The sequence below is a fragment of the Gymnoscopelus braueri genome (assembly GCF_963280865.1).
Source record: "Gymnoscopelus braueri genome assembly, chromosome: 9".
Classification (NCBI taxonomy): Eukaryota; Metazoa; Chordata; class Actinopteri; order Myctophiformes; family Myctophidae; genus Gymnoscopelus; species Gymnoscopelus braueri.
Window position 1 is genome coordinate 52040264 of NC_137610.1, and position 16125 is coordinate 52056388.

General features: G+C 41.3%; 1 protein-coding gene across 6 annotated transcripts in view; it reads left to right on the forward strand.

Moving 5' to 3' along the window:
- myo5c (myosin VC) overlaps positions 1-16125 on the forward strand; it is an 84508-nt gene that overhangs the window by 41647 nt on the left and 26736 nt on the right. For all 6 annotated transcript variants that reach the window (XM_080436877.1, XM_080436876.1, XM_080436875.1 and 3 more), the window contains 12 exons: positions 1193-1358; positions 4467-4613; positions 6370-6534; positions 7759-7852; positions 8556-8619; positions 9379-9559; positions 10784-10877; positions 11897-11960; positions 12083-12163; positions 13770-13950; positions 14488-14581; positions 15359-15422. In XM_080436877.1, the coding sequence (XP_080293003.1) occupies positions 1193-1358; positions 4467-4613; positions 6370-6534; positions 7759-7852; positions 8556-8619; positions 9379-9559; positions 10784-10877; positions 11897-11960; positions 12083-12163; positions 13770-13950; positions 14488-14581; positions 15359-15422 (1395 nt within the window). The remainder of the gene's footprint in view (positions 1-1192; positions 1359-4466; positions 4614-6369; positions 6535-7758; positions 7853-8555; positions 8620-9378; positions 9560-10783; positions 10878-11896; positions 11961-12082; positions 12164-13769; positions 13951-14487; positions 14582-15358; positions 15423-16125) is intronic.

Consider the following 16125-nt stretch of genomic DNA (forward strand, 5'->3'; position numbering starts at 1 on the left):
TGTAGTTTTTCTCCTCGCTGATCACTGTTTAACATAAACCGTTCTAACTACAACATGGCGGCTCCGTTTGACACGTGGTTTGGACTGGTAGACGCAGGGAGATCTCCGCGATGTTTACAAACAGTGCACAGCTCAATCTTAAGGATTTTAACGAGGTCTATGGTGACGTGAAAAAAACAAAAAATAACAGTAAAACGTTGGCACTGGTGTGTACATTATGAGATTAACCTCTGGCGGTCAATGTGTTAAGGGCATGATTTAATTCACCTCGAATTAACAAATTAAATTAAGGCCTTAACAGTCATTATTTAAGTTCAAGCTTTCCCCCCACACCACGCCCATATCCCCCCTCCCAACACAACAGTGGTCCCCAGGTTGATTTTCAGTCATGGTGGTGGTCCCTGGTTCATAATCAGTTGAAAACCCATGCTTTAAAGGGATAGTTCACCCCCAAAAATACGTTTTTTTCTATGGATTAGTCACTCCATGGAGACTTGAATTCATGGATATTTTTTAGTTTTTGTCTCATTCCTAAGCCAATAATTTGATGACCAGCGGACCGGTAGACAGCGGTTCCGGTAGGAGACACAAAGGAGACTCTTTGTGTCTCCTACCGGAACCGCTGCCGATCATAAAATTATTGGCTTAGGAATGAGACAAAAACAAATATCCATTAATTCAAGTCTCCAAAAAAAGGCTGAACTGTCCCTTTAACTTTAGGCCTTTATTGTCTCCGCCAGGCCGAAGGCGTGCCCGAGACTATGTCTCGGGCAGTGTGCGTCCGTCCGTCCGTCTGCACGCACACTCCCTGGATGCCGGAGCAGAACCTCTGCCCCAATTGTTTTCAGATCAGCCTGGTATAGCGCCACCAGGAGGCCGCTTTTTGCAAAACTCATTGTTTCAATATTACTCCTACAGATGTTGTCCAAACATCACCCATATCGGTACACAGTTTCTCTATAGGCCTGTGATCCAGACGGATCCGTTCGATTTTTCATATTCCATCCTGATTGGCTTAGAATGGCATCTAAAGTTTGCAGGAGTGGCTCGTTTTGAACAAAATGCCTCAAATCATTAACGCAGCGCATTCCACCTACCTCTATAATGACTGAATTCCGACCATTGCTGTGTGTGTGTGTGTGTGTGTGTGCGTGTGCGTGCGTGCGTGCGTGCGCGCGTGTGTTTCCTCCAGTAAAACAGTGACTCCTGCAGCGCTGAAGCGCGGCTGGGCAGCGCTGGTCATCCAGACCACATGGAGGCGCTACAGGATGCAACACATCTACCAGCTGGTCCGTCTGGCTGCCGTCACCATCCAGGCCTTCACTAGAGGATGGAGAGACCGCAAACGATACAAGAAGGTACAGTAACCTGTCTGTCTGTCTGTCAGATCTACAAGCTAAAAGCCGAGTGCCATTTTAGTCATATTTTTGTCATCTGAAATGTTTTAGTTTTATGTCTAGTTTTAGTCGACTAAATATCATAAGATTATAGTCGACTAAAAGTATTTTGGCGGTGCCTTGATGGCGTCTTAACCCATTAAGACCTAAGGTTTTTTGAAAGTTTTGAAATTTTGAAACTTTTTGAAAAAAGAAATCTAAAACATTTTCTTTCAAGATTTTTTTTTCAAGATTTTTTTTCAAAAATAGCAGATCTACAAGCTCATAGCGCGGCACTCGGTGCCGCGCTATGAGCTTGTAGATCTGCTATTTTTGAATAGCCAAAGACATCTAAAGTGACACAGATGGCCGATTTTACACTTGGTTGCATGCTGAATATAGCAGATCTACAAGCTCACAACACGTCGCAGCGCGACGCGTTGTGAGCTTGTAGATCTGCTATTTTCAGAGCGCAACACCCGAGCGTAACCAAACATAAAACGACTCGTCTTTTAGTTCTACTGGATCTCTTCTCCACTAGATCCCTCACTAACATTTTAGTCTGGTTTTTATTTGTTGACGAAATTGTCAATATTTAGTCTTAGTTTTAGTCATCGTAGCTTAGTTTTTATTTAGATTTCTTCAGTGAAAAAAGGAAGTCGACCAACATTTTTCGTCATAGTTTTAGTCGACGAAATCAACACTGCTGCAATGGGGAGTTTGTTCCACTGTTTGGGAGGGAGGAGGGAGAAGAGTCTGGTGACATTGGTGGCCTGCGGGCCTTTCTTCAAAATCAACAGAAAATGTCATGAAATGTAAACAACATGTAGTATATACGCTGTCTGTCAACACGCCCCACATGTCTGACCTGTTTCTATCCTCCTCCTCCTCGTTCTTTCCTCTTATCTCTGCTCTTCTTACCCTCCCTGAAAACTGCAAATAATGGAGCTTGTAAGAAACATTATTTAACCTTAGTTACTTACTACTTACTTACTCACTTACTTTACTTACTTCTACTTACAGTGTTAATTATGACAGAAAAGTTCTATTTGAGTTATCTGAAATGTTTTAGTCAAGTTTTAGTCGATTAAATCTACAGTTGATTTAGTCGACTGTATTTTTGGCAGCTAGGCCTTGAAGGCGTCGTAATGGATGATTTATACTTAGCTGCATGCCGAAAATAGCTGAATCTACAAGCTCACATTGGGAGCTTGTATTTTTGGAGTGCAACAGCCATGCGTAACCAAGCATAAAATTACTTGTATTACTGGATCTCTTCCCCACTAGTCCCTCTCTAACATGTTAGTCTAGTTTTTATTTGTTGACAAAATTGTCAATATATTTAGTCTTAGCTGTAGCGAGCATAGCTTAGTTTTTATTTAGTTTTTATTTAGTTTCTATTAGTTAGGACTAGTAGGTCGTCGACAACCATTTTTGGTCATAGTTTTAGTTTACAACATGAACACTGCTTACTAACTTACCAACTTATTTACTTACTTAATACCTCTACTCTTCTTTCCTTCCCTGGAAACTGCAAATAATGGAGCTTGTAAGATAAATGATATCTCACCCTCTTCTTTCCAGCTGTAAAAACCTTTGTGATGTGTCCGTTTTAACAGATTGCGTTTGTGATGTTCCTCAGATGATGCTGGTCTTACAGAGTGTTTGTGATGTTCCTCAGATGATGCTGGTCTTTAAGAGTGTTTGTGATGTTCCTCAGATGATGCTGGTCTTACAGAGTGTTTGTGATGTTCCTCAGATGATGCTGGTCTTACAGAGTGTTTGTGATGTTCCTCAGATGATGCTGGTCTTTAAGAGTGTTTGTGATGTTCCTCAGATGATGCTGGTCTTACAGAGTGTTTGTGATGTTCCTCAGATGATGCTGGTCTTACAGAGTGTTTGTGATGTTCCTCAGATGGTTCTGGTTCCTCAGATGCATGTAGTCGACAAAATACCATAAGATTTTAATCGACTAAAAAATATTTTTGGCGGTGCCCTGATGCCTGGCTGATTTTCACTTAGCTGCATGACGAAAATAGCAGATCTACAAGCTCAAAACGCGTCGCGCTACGACGCGTTTTGAGCTTGTAGATCTGCTATTTTCGGTCTGTGACACCCACACGCTAGCCTGGTAAAGCCCCTCCCTCCGGAAAATCTCATTTCCATTTGATTTCAGGAAGGAGTCTGGCCTGATGGCTTGTCTGGGCGTTTCTAGCCCGTTCACCAAATGGACGAGCCTATCAGCGTCGTCGCTCATCGTTCTGTGATTGACAGCGAAAGTTGGCCAATCAGGTGGCGAGTTCGAGTGAGCCCGAATGGGACTGAGTGCAGCCGACCAAAAACGAACGGCAGCCATTGTTTTTTTGTGCGTTGTCTTTACTTCTTACTTTCGGTTTTAAAACGCTCTCAAACTTATTTTTTGAGGCACGGAATTTACTTTTAAGATATCGTTTGGATATAATTTAGTTGTTTAACTTCATATATGTGGTCAATTAATCATGACAGAGCCTATTTAAAAATACAAATTCAGAGAACCGGCAGGGGCGGGCAGTGACACGCATGTATCCGAATAAGGCAACCTATTTTGGGCATGGCCATCTCAAAAGTCACATTACTCTGGAGGTGGTAAAAATGCACTGGCTGAAGGGGAACACTGCTGATTGGCTGAAGGGGTTGTCAGTCAACGGTATTACTCCCGCCCAACTCCAGCCCACAGCCAAAATTGCAGAATGGGCGATCATGCCAGACTCACTCCTGAAATAAATGACAAATGAGATTTCCGGAGGGAGGGTTTACCAGGCTACCCGCACGCAACCATGATGACTTGTCTTTTAGTTCTGCTGGATCTCTTCTCCACTATAGTCCCTACCAAACATTTTAGTCTAGTTTTTATTTGTTGAAGAAATTGTCAATATATTTAGTCTTAGTCTTAGTCATCATAGCTTAGTTTTTATTTAGTCTTCATTTAGTTTTCGTCAGTGAAAAAAGGTAGTCGACCGATATTTTTCGTCATAGTTTTAGTCGACGAAATCAACACTACTCAGATGGTTCTGGTGGTCTTACAGAGAGTGTGTGTGTGATGTTCTCCAGATGGTGGAGGAGCAGAAGGTGCTGGTCCTGCAGAAGCACGCCAGGGCGTGGCTGGCCCGGCGTCGCTTTCAAACCACGCGCCGCCTGGTGCTCAACGTGCAGCTGGCCTTCAGGGTGCAGCAGCTGCGGAAGAAGATGGAAGAGCAGGTAAAAGGAGGAGGACGTTCACACGGCGACGTCATCTTGAGCTGCCATCTTGTTTGTCTGCGAGAGGAACCTTTTTCATGTCAAGGACCCCCTGATTAGGTTCAGAGAGGCTTATTGTCAGTATCAGCTGAGAACGCAGGAGTCTATCCCTGTTACAATGTGGAGATCATAATGCATTATAAGTGCAGCACATTATTACTACCATAACCATAACAGTTTTGGGACTAGCGCGTTACTGTAACGCCATAGAGCACCGAAGTCTGACGTAATTTACACATCCTAGATTTGTCTACCTGGTTCGCGGTTTTCCACCCCCATTCTGAATCCCCATAGACGTATTTAATATCGCGTCAAATAAGAACTGTGTTCCAAAAATAAACAAATAACCCCGGCGGTTTGACTCTTATGGATATGAAGCATCAACTGACGGTGAGAAAACGTTAATGTTACTTCCGCCAAATTAGTTAAATTTTCGCCAGAAACAGACTGTATCAAATATGAGTGACTGACTATCATAAACGATACAGAACCTCCTCCCTGACAATATCGCAAAGACAGTTTGTTTATCTTTGGACCACAATGCTATGAGACGATTCTATGATGACCCAATGTTATTCTCCATAGAGACATTACTTTACGAACCTGGGGATGAACGAGTGACGTCAGGACTTCTGTACTCTATTACTTTTTGCGGTAACTGTTAATGAAAGTAGGTAGCTGATATAATGCCCTCCTAATACGCGAGGGGGCCGTGTTTTTTCGATAACTTTTTTCATTTATTTTTTATATTTTTGGGGGAAAATGAAAAAAATGTAATACAATAAAAGAAATTAATAAAATAAATGAAAAAATTAATCGAAAAAACACGGCCCCCTCACGTATTAGGAGGGCAGGGTGAGTCAGCAGAAACAAGGACGGGTGTTTTTGATGAATCTAACAGGTTAAAAATGGAGTTTGAAGTTATAATGGGTTTGTATAGGAAGGGGGCGTGTCTGATAAAATGATTATCTAATATCTAAATACTAAATCAAGCAACTTAAAAACGGTCTGGGGGGCTCACAAAAGCCTGAGTAGACGATAAAATGACCCAAAGTTTTTTTGAAAGTGAAATATCCCTTTAAGACTTCTGGTGATTAGTAGTTTTGTTCCCTACCTATGTTGAATGCACTTATTGTAAGTCGCTTTGGATAAAAGCGTCTGCTAAATGACTAATGTAATGTTACTAATAAAGTAACTAGTTACCTTTTCCCATTCAGTAACGGCGTTATAGGTACTATGATTTAAATGGTTACCTGCGTTATGTTATGTGATCCCACTGAACTGGTTCCCCCCTGTCATCTAACCCAGTGGTTCTCAACCTGTGGGTCGGGGTCCCCATATGATAAAAAGTATTTTGGCCAACACTGGTTCGTAATTAAGTGTTTTTTTTATATTTTTTTGCTATGCATAATTATAAGCATTTATAACGAGTGCTATGAAGCCTTATACGTGCATTGTAATGCATTATAAATGCAATTATATTGAATTATAGACCTGCCCTTTAAGTAAAGTGTTACATTAAACATTTCAGTACTTTTACTTTTGGTACTTTAAGTACATTTTGATACCAATACTTTTGAACTTTTACTCAAGCTAATTTGTAATTCCGGACTTTCACTTGTAACAGAGTATTTCTATTGCAGTATTGATACTTTTACTTAAGTAAAACATTTGAGTACTTTTTCCACTACTGGTAATGCGACCTTTGACCTTGCAGAACAAGGAGAACAGGGGCCTGGTGGAGAGGCTGACCAGCCTGGCCAGCAGCCATTCTCACAGCACTGAGCGAGTGCACCACCTAGAGGCCGCGCTGGAGAAGACAGCCGGCGAGAAGACAGCACTGGCAGCACAGCACCACAAGACCAGAGAGGACAGCAGCAAGGTTAGGATTGATTGATTTGTTTATTTTGGACACTGTTAAAAGACAAAAAAATACATAGAATAAACATAATACACTTAAAATAAGAAATATGAAAATATGAAAACAAATGCATGTTGTACTCTAGAGTGCTCGAAAAGGCCATAGGATGAAGTTTAAAACGTATCAGTCCTACCATCATTGCGTATTGTTAATTTCAATCAAATAACATTTAGAAATACAATGTAAGATTCAAAATCTATGTCATGAAAATACTATGAAGACAAGAAACGAACAGAAACAACAACAAAACAAAAACAAAAACACTTCTGGTGTTCATATTGAGAGCTTATTACAATATCATTTCAATATGTTTGTTTTTATACATTTTGTTAAACTGCAATTTTTCAGTTCTTCACTACTGGTGTTCCATAATTCCACACCTTTAACTGTGATATAGTGAAGCTTTGAATATGTTCTTACCATTTTTATTTTAAACACTTATAACACGGTTAACCCATTATATTCCTGCATACAACTGTAGCATAGACCTGCAAGTAGCTTAGAAATACAAGCGATCCTACAAGTTAAAGGTGAAAAAGGCCCTGATAAGAATGATGTCAGAACAGAACTCACTGGAGGCTTGAAAACACGGCTAACTGTTGCGTTCTCTTTGTCTGAATTGAATACTTTATTAGCAGTTTGAAAAAAAAAGAACAGGGAAGTACTGTTCAATGCAAGGGGATTTTAAACACAAGAAAGCCTATGGCTTGTTTCCATTGGGGTCCTTTGTACTCAATTCATAGAAACATTAACGACAGAAAAATATACACTACTTTGCAAAACATCATATAAACAGTTTGAAAACAAAAATATGTACAGTAAACAGTTTGAGGGGGGGGGGGGGGGGGGGGGGGGCGGGGGGTTGACTTTACCGGGGCCAGTTTCGAATTGCAGCCATCTGTAAGTGCGGTTTTGAAGGAGAGTAGGGATTTAAACACCTTTATACGACTGTTGGTAGGGCATTCCACATTTTTGTGGCATAGCAGGAGAACAAATTGAACTCCTTGTTTGTGCCAAATCTGGGTTGGACGTGATCAGTGGAGCTTCCTCTGGTGTTGTGATTGTGGCCTTCATTGACGTTTGTGAAGTATTTTGACAGGTACATGGGTACAGCATCTTTGTGGTGTAGGGTATCTTGTAGACCAGGCCCATTGCAAGTTGCTGTAATTAATGATGTTTCCTCAGATCGCTGCACGGCTTCAACAGGAGAAGGACCAAGTGATCAGAGAAAAACAGAGTTCGGAGCAAACGTTTGAGGCTTCCATCAAAGAGAACAAAGGTCACCATTCATACGTCACTGCCTGTGCATATTGATCATGTACTAATAGATATGGCAGTGGTGTAAAGTAACTAAGTACATTTACTCAAGTACTGTACTTAAGTACAATTTTGAGGTGTTGTTAATTTACTGGAGTATTTGCAATGTTCAGTACTTTTACTCCACTACATCTCAGAGGCAAATATTTTACTTTTACTCCAATTATTAGAAAACTTAAGTTACTAGATTTTGATTATTTTCACAAAACATACATTAACCACTTTAACCTTATATATACTTCGGCTATTTGAAAATAGCCGATCTACAAGCTCACAACACGTCGCATCGCGACGCGTTGTGAGCTTGTAGATCTGCTATTTTCCAAAAAAGATTAGCCATATTGAACTTGCGAAATGGGACATTTTGCCTAATGGGTACTGTTACTTTTGGTACTTTAAGTATACTTTGATGCCAATACTTTCGTACTTTTACTCAAGTACATTTGTAATACCCGACTTTTTATTGTAACTGATTATTTCTAGATTGTGGTATTGATACTTTTACTTAAGTAAAAAATGTGAGTGTTTTTTTTCACCACTGGTAATAGATATGGATAATTTGGTTATAGATATTGATCATGTGGTGATGGCTGTTGGTTATCTAGTGATGGATATTGGTATTGTGGTGACATAGTGTCACGTTTATGTTTTATGTTTTTTAACAGATAACTTTGAGAAAATAAAGAGAAATCTCCAGGAAGAGAAGGAAAAGGAAGAAAGACTAAGGAAGTAAGTGCTAAACTTCTCTCATACGTACTGTAGTTGACCAGGCTCTCCCAAGACCACTGACTGTCAGTTCATAACACTTTGCAAATGTTATATCTCCCTCGAGACTTAAACTAGTGAAAATGTTTGAAATGTTTGTTTTAATTTCAGAAAGTGTTAGAATTTAGAACACTGGGTTTGTAGTGGTTAAGATGTTGTGATGAATATGGATTTATTTATTTACTGGCGACAATATGCACATTAATAAGTTAATTAGCAAAGAGCTCATTTTCATCTGTAGTCCCTCAGCATGTTGTTAAAATTGGTGATTATAGAACTATCAATACAACACAGGATAGAGACACTTGAAGTGGTTCGGTTAAACACGAAGTTTGATTGATTGAATACTTTATTAATAGTTTGCAAAAACTCCAGAGGCACGGACATACAATAATTGGGCGGCAGTGGCTCAGGGGTAGAGTGGTCGGGTAGAGTGAACTGGAAAACCGCAAGGTTCCCAGTTCGATCCCGGGCTGGGGGCGCTCCCCTAGAGTTAGTGTGGAAGTGTCCTTGAGCAAGACGCTGAACCCCTAATTGCTCCCGATGAGCAGGTTGGTGCCTTGCATGGTTTCCTCTGCCATCGGTGTGTGAATGTGTGTGTGAATGGGTTAAATGCACAATCAATGTAAAGCGCTTTGGATAAAAGCGCTATATAAATGCACCATTTACCATTTAATGCTAAACGCATAACACAACAATTTGATTGATTGGTTTTGTCTCCAGAATAGCAGAGAACAACATGGAGCTGCAGAGGAGCGACGGCGACAGACAGGAGGACCACCTCAGAGAGGAGCTGAGGAGGAGCAAGGAGGAGCGTCTGCGTCTGCAGCGCCTCCTGGAGGACGCCGGGAGGATGACCTCTGACCTCCAGGAGCAGGTGCTGCAGCTCAGCAAACACGTCAAGGTAGGGATGGGAATATATTATTAACCCATTGAAACCTGGGAAAGCATCTGTGTTTATTTTAATTTTTAATTTTAGATTTGAGCTGTATATCGTCTCTGTCTGGTGGAAACCTCAAAAATGTCCAAAACTGTTACTTTTCAGGGTTCAAATAAAACAAATCAGATCTACGAAGTCAAAACGCGTCGTGCTTTTAGATCTGCTACTTTTGATGCTTTTGTGTGATGCTGTAGTATGATCAAGTACTCTACACTGGCTCCCCGTAGCGGCTCGCATCCAGTTTAAAACCCTGGTGCTAGCCTATAGGTCAGTGAAAGGAACAGCTCCTTCTTACCTCCGGGCTATGGTATGGTCGATGCCTACACCCCTGCCCGACCACTTCGGTCTGCCACCTCGGGGCGACTGATTGCCTCGTCACTCAAGGGTCCTTCTGGCCGATCCACACGGTCACGACTCTTTTCTGTTCTGGCCCCACAGTGGTGGAATGAACTTCCCACTGATGTTAGGACAGCAGAGTCACTGCCCATATTTCGCCGCAGGCTGAAAACCCACCTCTTCAGGAAACACTACCCTTCCTCTCTGCCTGACCTACTTGTTGTTAACTAGTTGTACGAACTCTTGTTTTATTGTTGTATTGTTTTATTGGATCTTGTTTAGTCGATACACTTATTTGTTTTAGCTCGTGCTCATTTGATTTAGCTATTTGTCTCATCTGTTTAAGGAAATAGGTAGCTGATATATTGCACTTTTACCTTAGCGCTAGGTATACTCTTGGTTGCTTGTTTTTGCAGGAAATGCACTTAAGACTTCTGGTGATTAGTAGTTTTTGTTCCCTACCTATGTTGAATGCACTTATTGTAAGTCGCTTTGGATAAAAGCGTCTGCTAAATGACTAATGTAATCTGTAATGTAGGGGCGTTAATTTACGAAAAAAAAAAATATTATATGATATTATCGCAGCAAGTTTTTCAGAAAACTGTTGGGATCTAGAAGACATTTTTAGAATCGGCCTCAGGTCTTAATGGGTTAACCACTTTTACTATTAGCCGTGATTTTAAACGTCACAATTAATTAATTAATTAATTAAATTAAACGTCACAATTAACGCGTACATCACAATATGATGTAGGCGTAATAATGGTGATAATCGTGAAACCGTGATTATTCAATTCTCTCACTATAATCCAAATCCGTAATGCCCCCCCCCCCCCCCTCCTCCACATGAAGGTGATCCCAGAGCTGCGTAGAGACCTTCACAACCTGCAGAGCCTCAGCAACGACACGGAGAGAAGGAGGAGACAGCAGTCTGAACACACTAGAGGTATGATATCTAGAGGAGGAGACAGCAGTCTGAACACACTAGAGGTATTATATCTAGAGGAGGAGACACTGAACACACTAGAGGTATTATATCTAGAGGAGGAGACAGTCTGAACACACTAGAGGTATTATATCTAGAGGAGGAGACAGTCTGAACACACTAGAGGTATTATATCTAGAGGAGGAGACAGTCTGAACACACTAGAGGTATTATATCTAGAGGAGGAGACAGTCTGAACACACTAGAGGTATTATATCTAGAGGAGGAGACAGTCTGAACACACTAGAGGTATTATATCTAGAGGAGGAGACAGCAGTCTGAACACACTAGAGGTATTATATCTAGAGGAGGAGACAGTCTGAACACACTAGAGGTATTATATCTAGAGGAGGAGACAGTCTGAACACACTAGAGGTATGATGTTTAGAGCAGTGCGTCTTAAACTGTGGGTCCCCAAATAATTTTAGAGGGTCTCCAGATTATTTGTTTAAAGGAGTAGTTCACCCAAAACATGTATTTATTTCTATGGTTTAACATTCCTTAACGTTGAGTGAATAATTCAAAAATGAAGAAAACACGTTAAATTAGGGACTTGATTTAACAACAGCAAAACTGTATCAAAAATACGTCCATAAACTCCAAAACACAGCTCATGTAGGGCTTCAAGGGGTTTTCTTCCGTAATCCTTTCAGTGAATTCACCAAAATATGACCACAGAAGAAGTAAATAAACACGTCCGGGTTAAACCGGCTCGTGCGCCAAAGACGCACGCGCCCGGGGCACTCACTCACGTGCGTCTGAATATGAATATAATTCAGCTCAAATAATGATTATTTTGGGGGTGATCACTGCCTGAAAAGTCTGAGAACCAACTGGTCTAGAGCAGTGTGGAGTTTCACAACCAGTGCTGAGCGCCTGTGGGGAAATTGCAAGAGATAACCCCCAAATAATTGCGTAAAAGAGGAAAGGTTTAGAGCACAGTTTTAGAGCACAGGTTTCCTCTTGTGTTGTTGTTGTAGCTAAAATGAACGAGATCACCAGGAAGATGCTGGGTGGAGTGGTGGAAGAGGAGGTGCTGTCACGGTGAGAGACTTTTATTATTTTTATCATTCATATATTATTAACTTAACATAATTATGTTCCTTTGGACTTTACGTTCACATCATGTCATCTAACTGTGTCTTTGTCATTACATCATTGCTCAGGTTGACAGCAGATGATCCTGATAAGATCTATGACGTAGAAGATCTGCTCACTGCCTGTGACAACATGCAACAGGCTACCAGGTACTCTATTACTACTACTCTATTACTAGTACTCTATTACTGCCTGTGACAACATGCAACAGGCTACCAGGTACTCTATTACTGGTACTCTATTACTAGTACTCTATTACTGCCTGTGACAACATGCAACAGGCTACCAGGTACTCTATTACTACTACTCTATTACAGCTTGTGGCAACAGGCTACCAGGTACTCTATTCTCTCTACGTCGTCCTCAGACGAGCCCTCCATCGGAGTCTCCAGTCATCTGGGTTCTCCATACATCTGGCCAGCTCCTCTGTGCTTTCTGCACCAGCATCTTTCCTTAGTACATCCACGTAGGTAGGTGTGGGACGTCCTCTTGATCGACGCCCCTGTGTAGGTTCCCACAGTACCAGCTTTTTGACCGGGAATTCTCGGTGCCGGTGGCAGTGGCCGGCTAGTCTCATCCTCCTGACTGCTATCTTTTCTGATACACTTGGTAGTGCCCCGTACAGACGCTTGTTGGTAATGTGCTCGTCCTGGTTGATGTACAGTACCACACGTAATATTCTGGTGTAGCACCCGTCCAGGGACTTCTGTAGGGCTTGCTTTAGTGTCCAGCGTTCACAGCCGTAGAGGAGAACGGACTCCACAGTTGCAGAGAAGAAACTGATCTTGTTGCGTCGGGGGAGGTTGGATTTCCACACACTGGTCATGCCATTAAGAGCTCTCCAGGCAAGTGCTTTCCTCACCTTAAGGTCCTTTTCTGTGGAGCCGACCCATGCGCCCAGGTATTTAAAGTCACTGGCCTCCTTTAGCACAGTGCCTTCTGTTGTTGTTAGGGGCGGATGTTCTTGGGGGATGTTATACTGTAGGTCATGACGACCTCGGTTTTCTTTGCATTTAGCATGAGGCCAACCCTAGCACACTCTAACACTCCACTCTGGACAAGGGCTCCTGTGCCTGCTTTACGTGGTCAGATAGCAGGCAGATGTCGTCAGCGTAGTCCAGGTCTGTCAGGGTTTCTGCAGGGTGTCTCGTTGACCTTCTGGGCGTGATAGTGAAGCCGAGCTCATGCTCCCCTCCTGTCTCAGAGCATAGTCCAGTACTGTTATAAAAATCACACCCAGTGTGAAGTGGGCGGTGTGGTCACAGTGTTCATCACAGTTAACTTTAAAAAAAACATAAATGCGTTTTTTTTAAGTAAAGTAGAAAAAAAAAAACATAAATGCGTTTCTTTTAAGTGCATAGTCCTATTTATAGGGCTATGCACATGTGTCATGTTTCACTAGCCAATCACAGTCCTGAATAGACTGTGATTGGCCAATCACGGTGCAGGGTTAGGGGGGTACCCTGGTGGCCAATCACAGCGCAGGGTTGGGGGGTGCAAATCATCCAAACCTCACATATAGGGGTGGTTTCACCGCCCACAAATAAAAATAGTCAGTTTTTGTCACATTCCTAAGCCAATCATTTATGTCTGAAAACACATTTAACATGGATCCAATATGTAGGGGTGGGGGGGTGGGGGGGTGGGGGGGGGTCCCGTCCCTGCTTCATCTCTCTCTCAGCTAAGGGGTCCCCTTGGCCTGAAGACCCCTGGTCTATATAGCCTTCCTTATGGTGTTGTTGTTGCTGCCTGCAGTGTGCTGGAGCGCCACCAGAGGGAGCAGGCGGACGGCTACGAGCGTCAGGTGGAGGTGCTGAGCAGGAAGGTGGAGCATCAGAACAAGGAGAACCTCCACCTGCAGAGGGTGTTCCAGGAGAAGAGCGACCTCCACCTGAACATCCACCTGGAGATCACCAGGCTCACCGAGGAGAACTCTGTGAGTGCAGAGAAACCAGTGGTGGAAAGTCACTAAGGTCATTTACTCAAGCACTGTACTTAAGTACATCTCGGAGGCAAATATTGTACTTTTACTCCACTACAATTATTTGACAACTTTAGTTACTAGTTACTTTGTAGATTTGGATTATTATTACAAAACATACATTAGCCACTTAAATACATTTCGGTCATTGGAAAATAGCCGATCTACAAGCTCACAATGCGTTGTGATGCAATTTTTTGAAAACTTTAGTTACTAGATACTTGCAGATTATGATTATTATTCAAAACATATTTAGAGAAGGCATGGGACAAAGGGACAAAGAAAACGTATAGTGATGTATATTTATTTTTAGTTTTTGGGTATTAACCAAATATGTTCTTTTTTACTTGTACAGTTTCCAAGAAGTGAATGTGATATTGTTTATTTATGTTTTTGGTGTTTTATATTATCCCGTAAGGGATGGTTTTATGACAAGACACGAACATACAAATTCATTCATTCATTCATTCATTCATTCATTCATTCATACAGGTCATACCAGAGCTGGAACAGAGTGTTTCAGAGCTACAGAGACACAAACAGGAGCTGGCGACTCGTGTGGAGCTACAGACCAGAGAGTTAGCAGGTCAGTTCTCTAAACAACCACAGTTGTTACCCTTCTGAATCCAATGACAACTAAGACAATCCATATAAAATATATGTTATATATTTGTATTTAAATGATTTTGTCCTGAGAATTTGTGTAACTCAGTACGATGCGTTGTGAGAGTGTTCTAGCCAACACCAACTCGGGACTTCTGGACCCCTGCCCTCCTCCAAAAAATGTTGGTCGACTACCTTTTTTCACTGACTAAAACTAAATAAAAACTATGCTACGAAAACTAAGACTAAATATATTGACAATTTCGTCAACAAATAAAAAGTAGACCAACATGTTAGGGAGAGATAGTGGAGAAGAGATCCAGTAGAACTATGACATGAAATGAAAATGAGTCATTTTATGTTTGGTTGCACTTGGGTGTTGTGCTCTGAAAATAGCAGATCTACAAGCTCACAACGCGTCACGCTGCGACGCGTTGTGAGCTTGTAGATCGGCTACTTTCATCATGCAACCAAGTGTAAAACCAGGCATTACGACGCCATCAAGGCACCGCCAAAATACATTTCAGTCGACTAAATCAACTGTAGATTTAGTCGTCTATAATCTTATGATATTTAGTCGACTAAAACTAGACTAACAGTAAAACACTTCAGATGACTAAAATATGACTAAAACTAAATGGAATTCTATTCAAAAGACTGTCTAAAACAAAATCCAAATTTGCTTTCAAAGTCAACATTGATTCCAGGCAACTCAGTGCAGTATATTACAGTGAACTGTGTGTGTGTTTCATCTTATTAGATAAAACAGATGAGATCTCCAACGTTCTGCAGAAGAAAGTTGAAGAACACAGATTACAATGCAGGTAAAAACAAACCTCTATGACTCTGACTTTTGTTTTGTATTGAATACTTTATTCGTAAAAAAAAAAAAAAAAAAACAGCTTGGAAGTTACAGTATAACACTTAGGCTGAAAGGATAACACACACAAAAGTCCTGGGTACTTGTTTCCATTGTGGTCCTATGTATTCAATCCATCAACAAACAGCGCATAGAATATTAACACATGTTATCAACAAATACACACAGCTAAATGTATAGAGGAGATTGAATTGAATGTGAATTAGCTCTATGCACAGCGGCCGTATCGTAAAGAAACTGGGCCTCTTCCTTACTTCCTTCACAGGTGTTACCAATGATACTAATGAAGGCTCTGTTCCATTCTGGTTGTAATAATGATACTAATGAAGGCTCTGTTCCATTCTGGTTGTTACAATGATACTAATGAAGGCTCTGTTCCATTCTGGTTGTTACAATGATGGTAATGAAGGCTCTGTTCCATTCTGGTTGTTACAATGATGCTAATGAAGGCTCTGTTCCATTCTGGATGTTACAATGATGCTAATGAAGGCTCCGTTCCATTCTGGTTGTTACAATGATGCTAATGAAGGCTCTGTTCCATTCTGGATGTTACAATGATACTAATGAAGGCTCCGTTCCATTCTGGTTGTTACAATGATTCTAATGAAGGCTCTGTTCCATTCTGGTTGTTACAATGACACTAATGA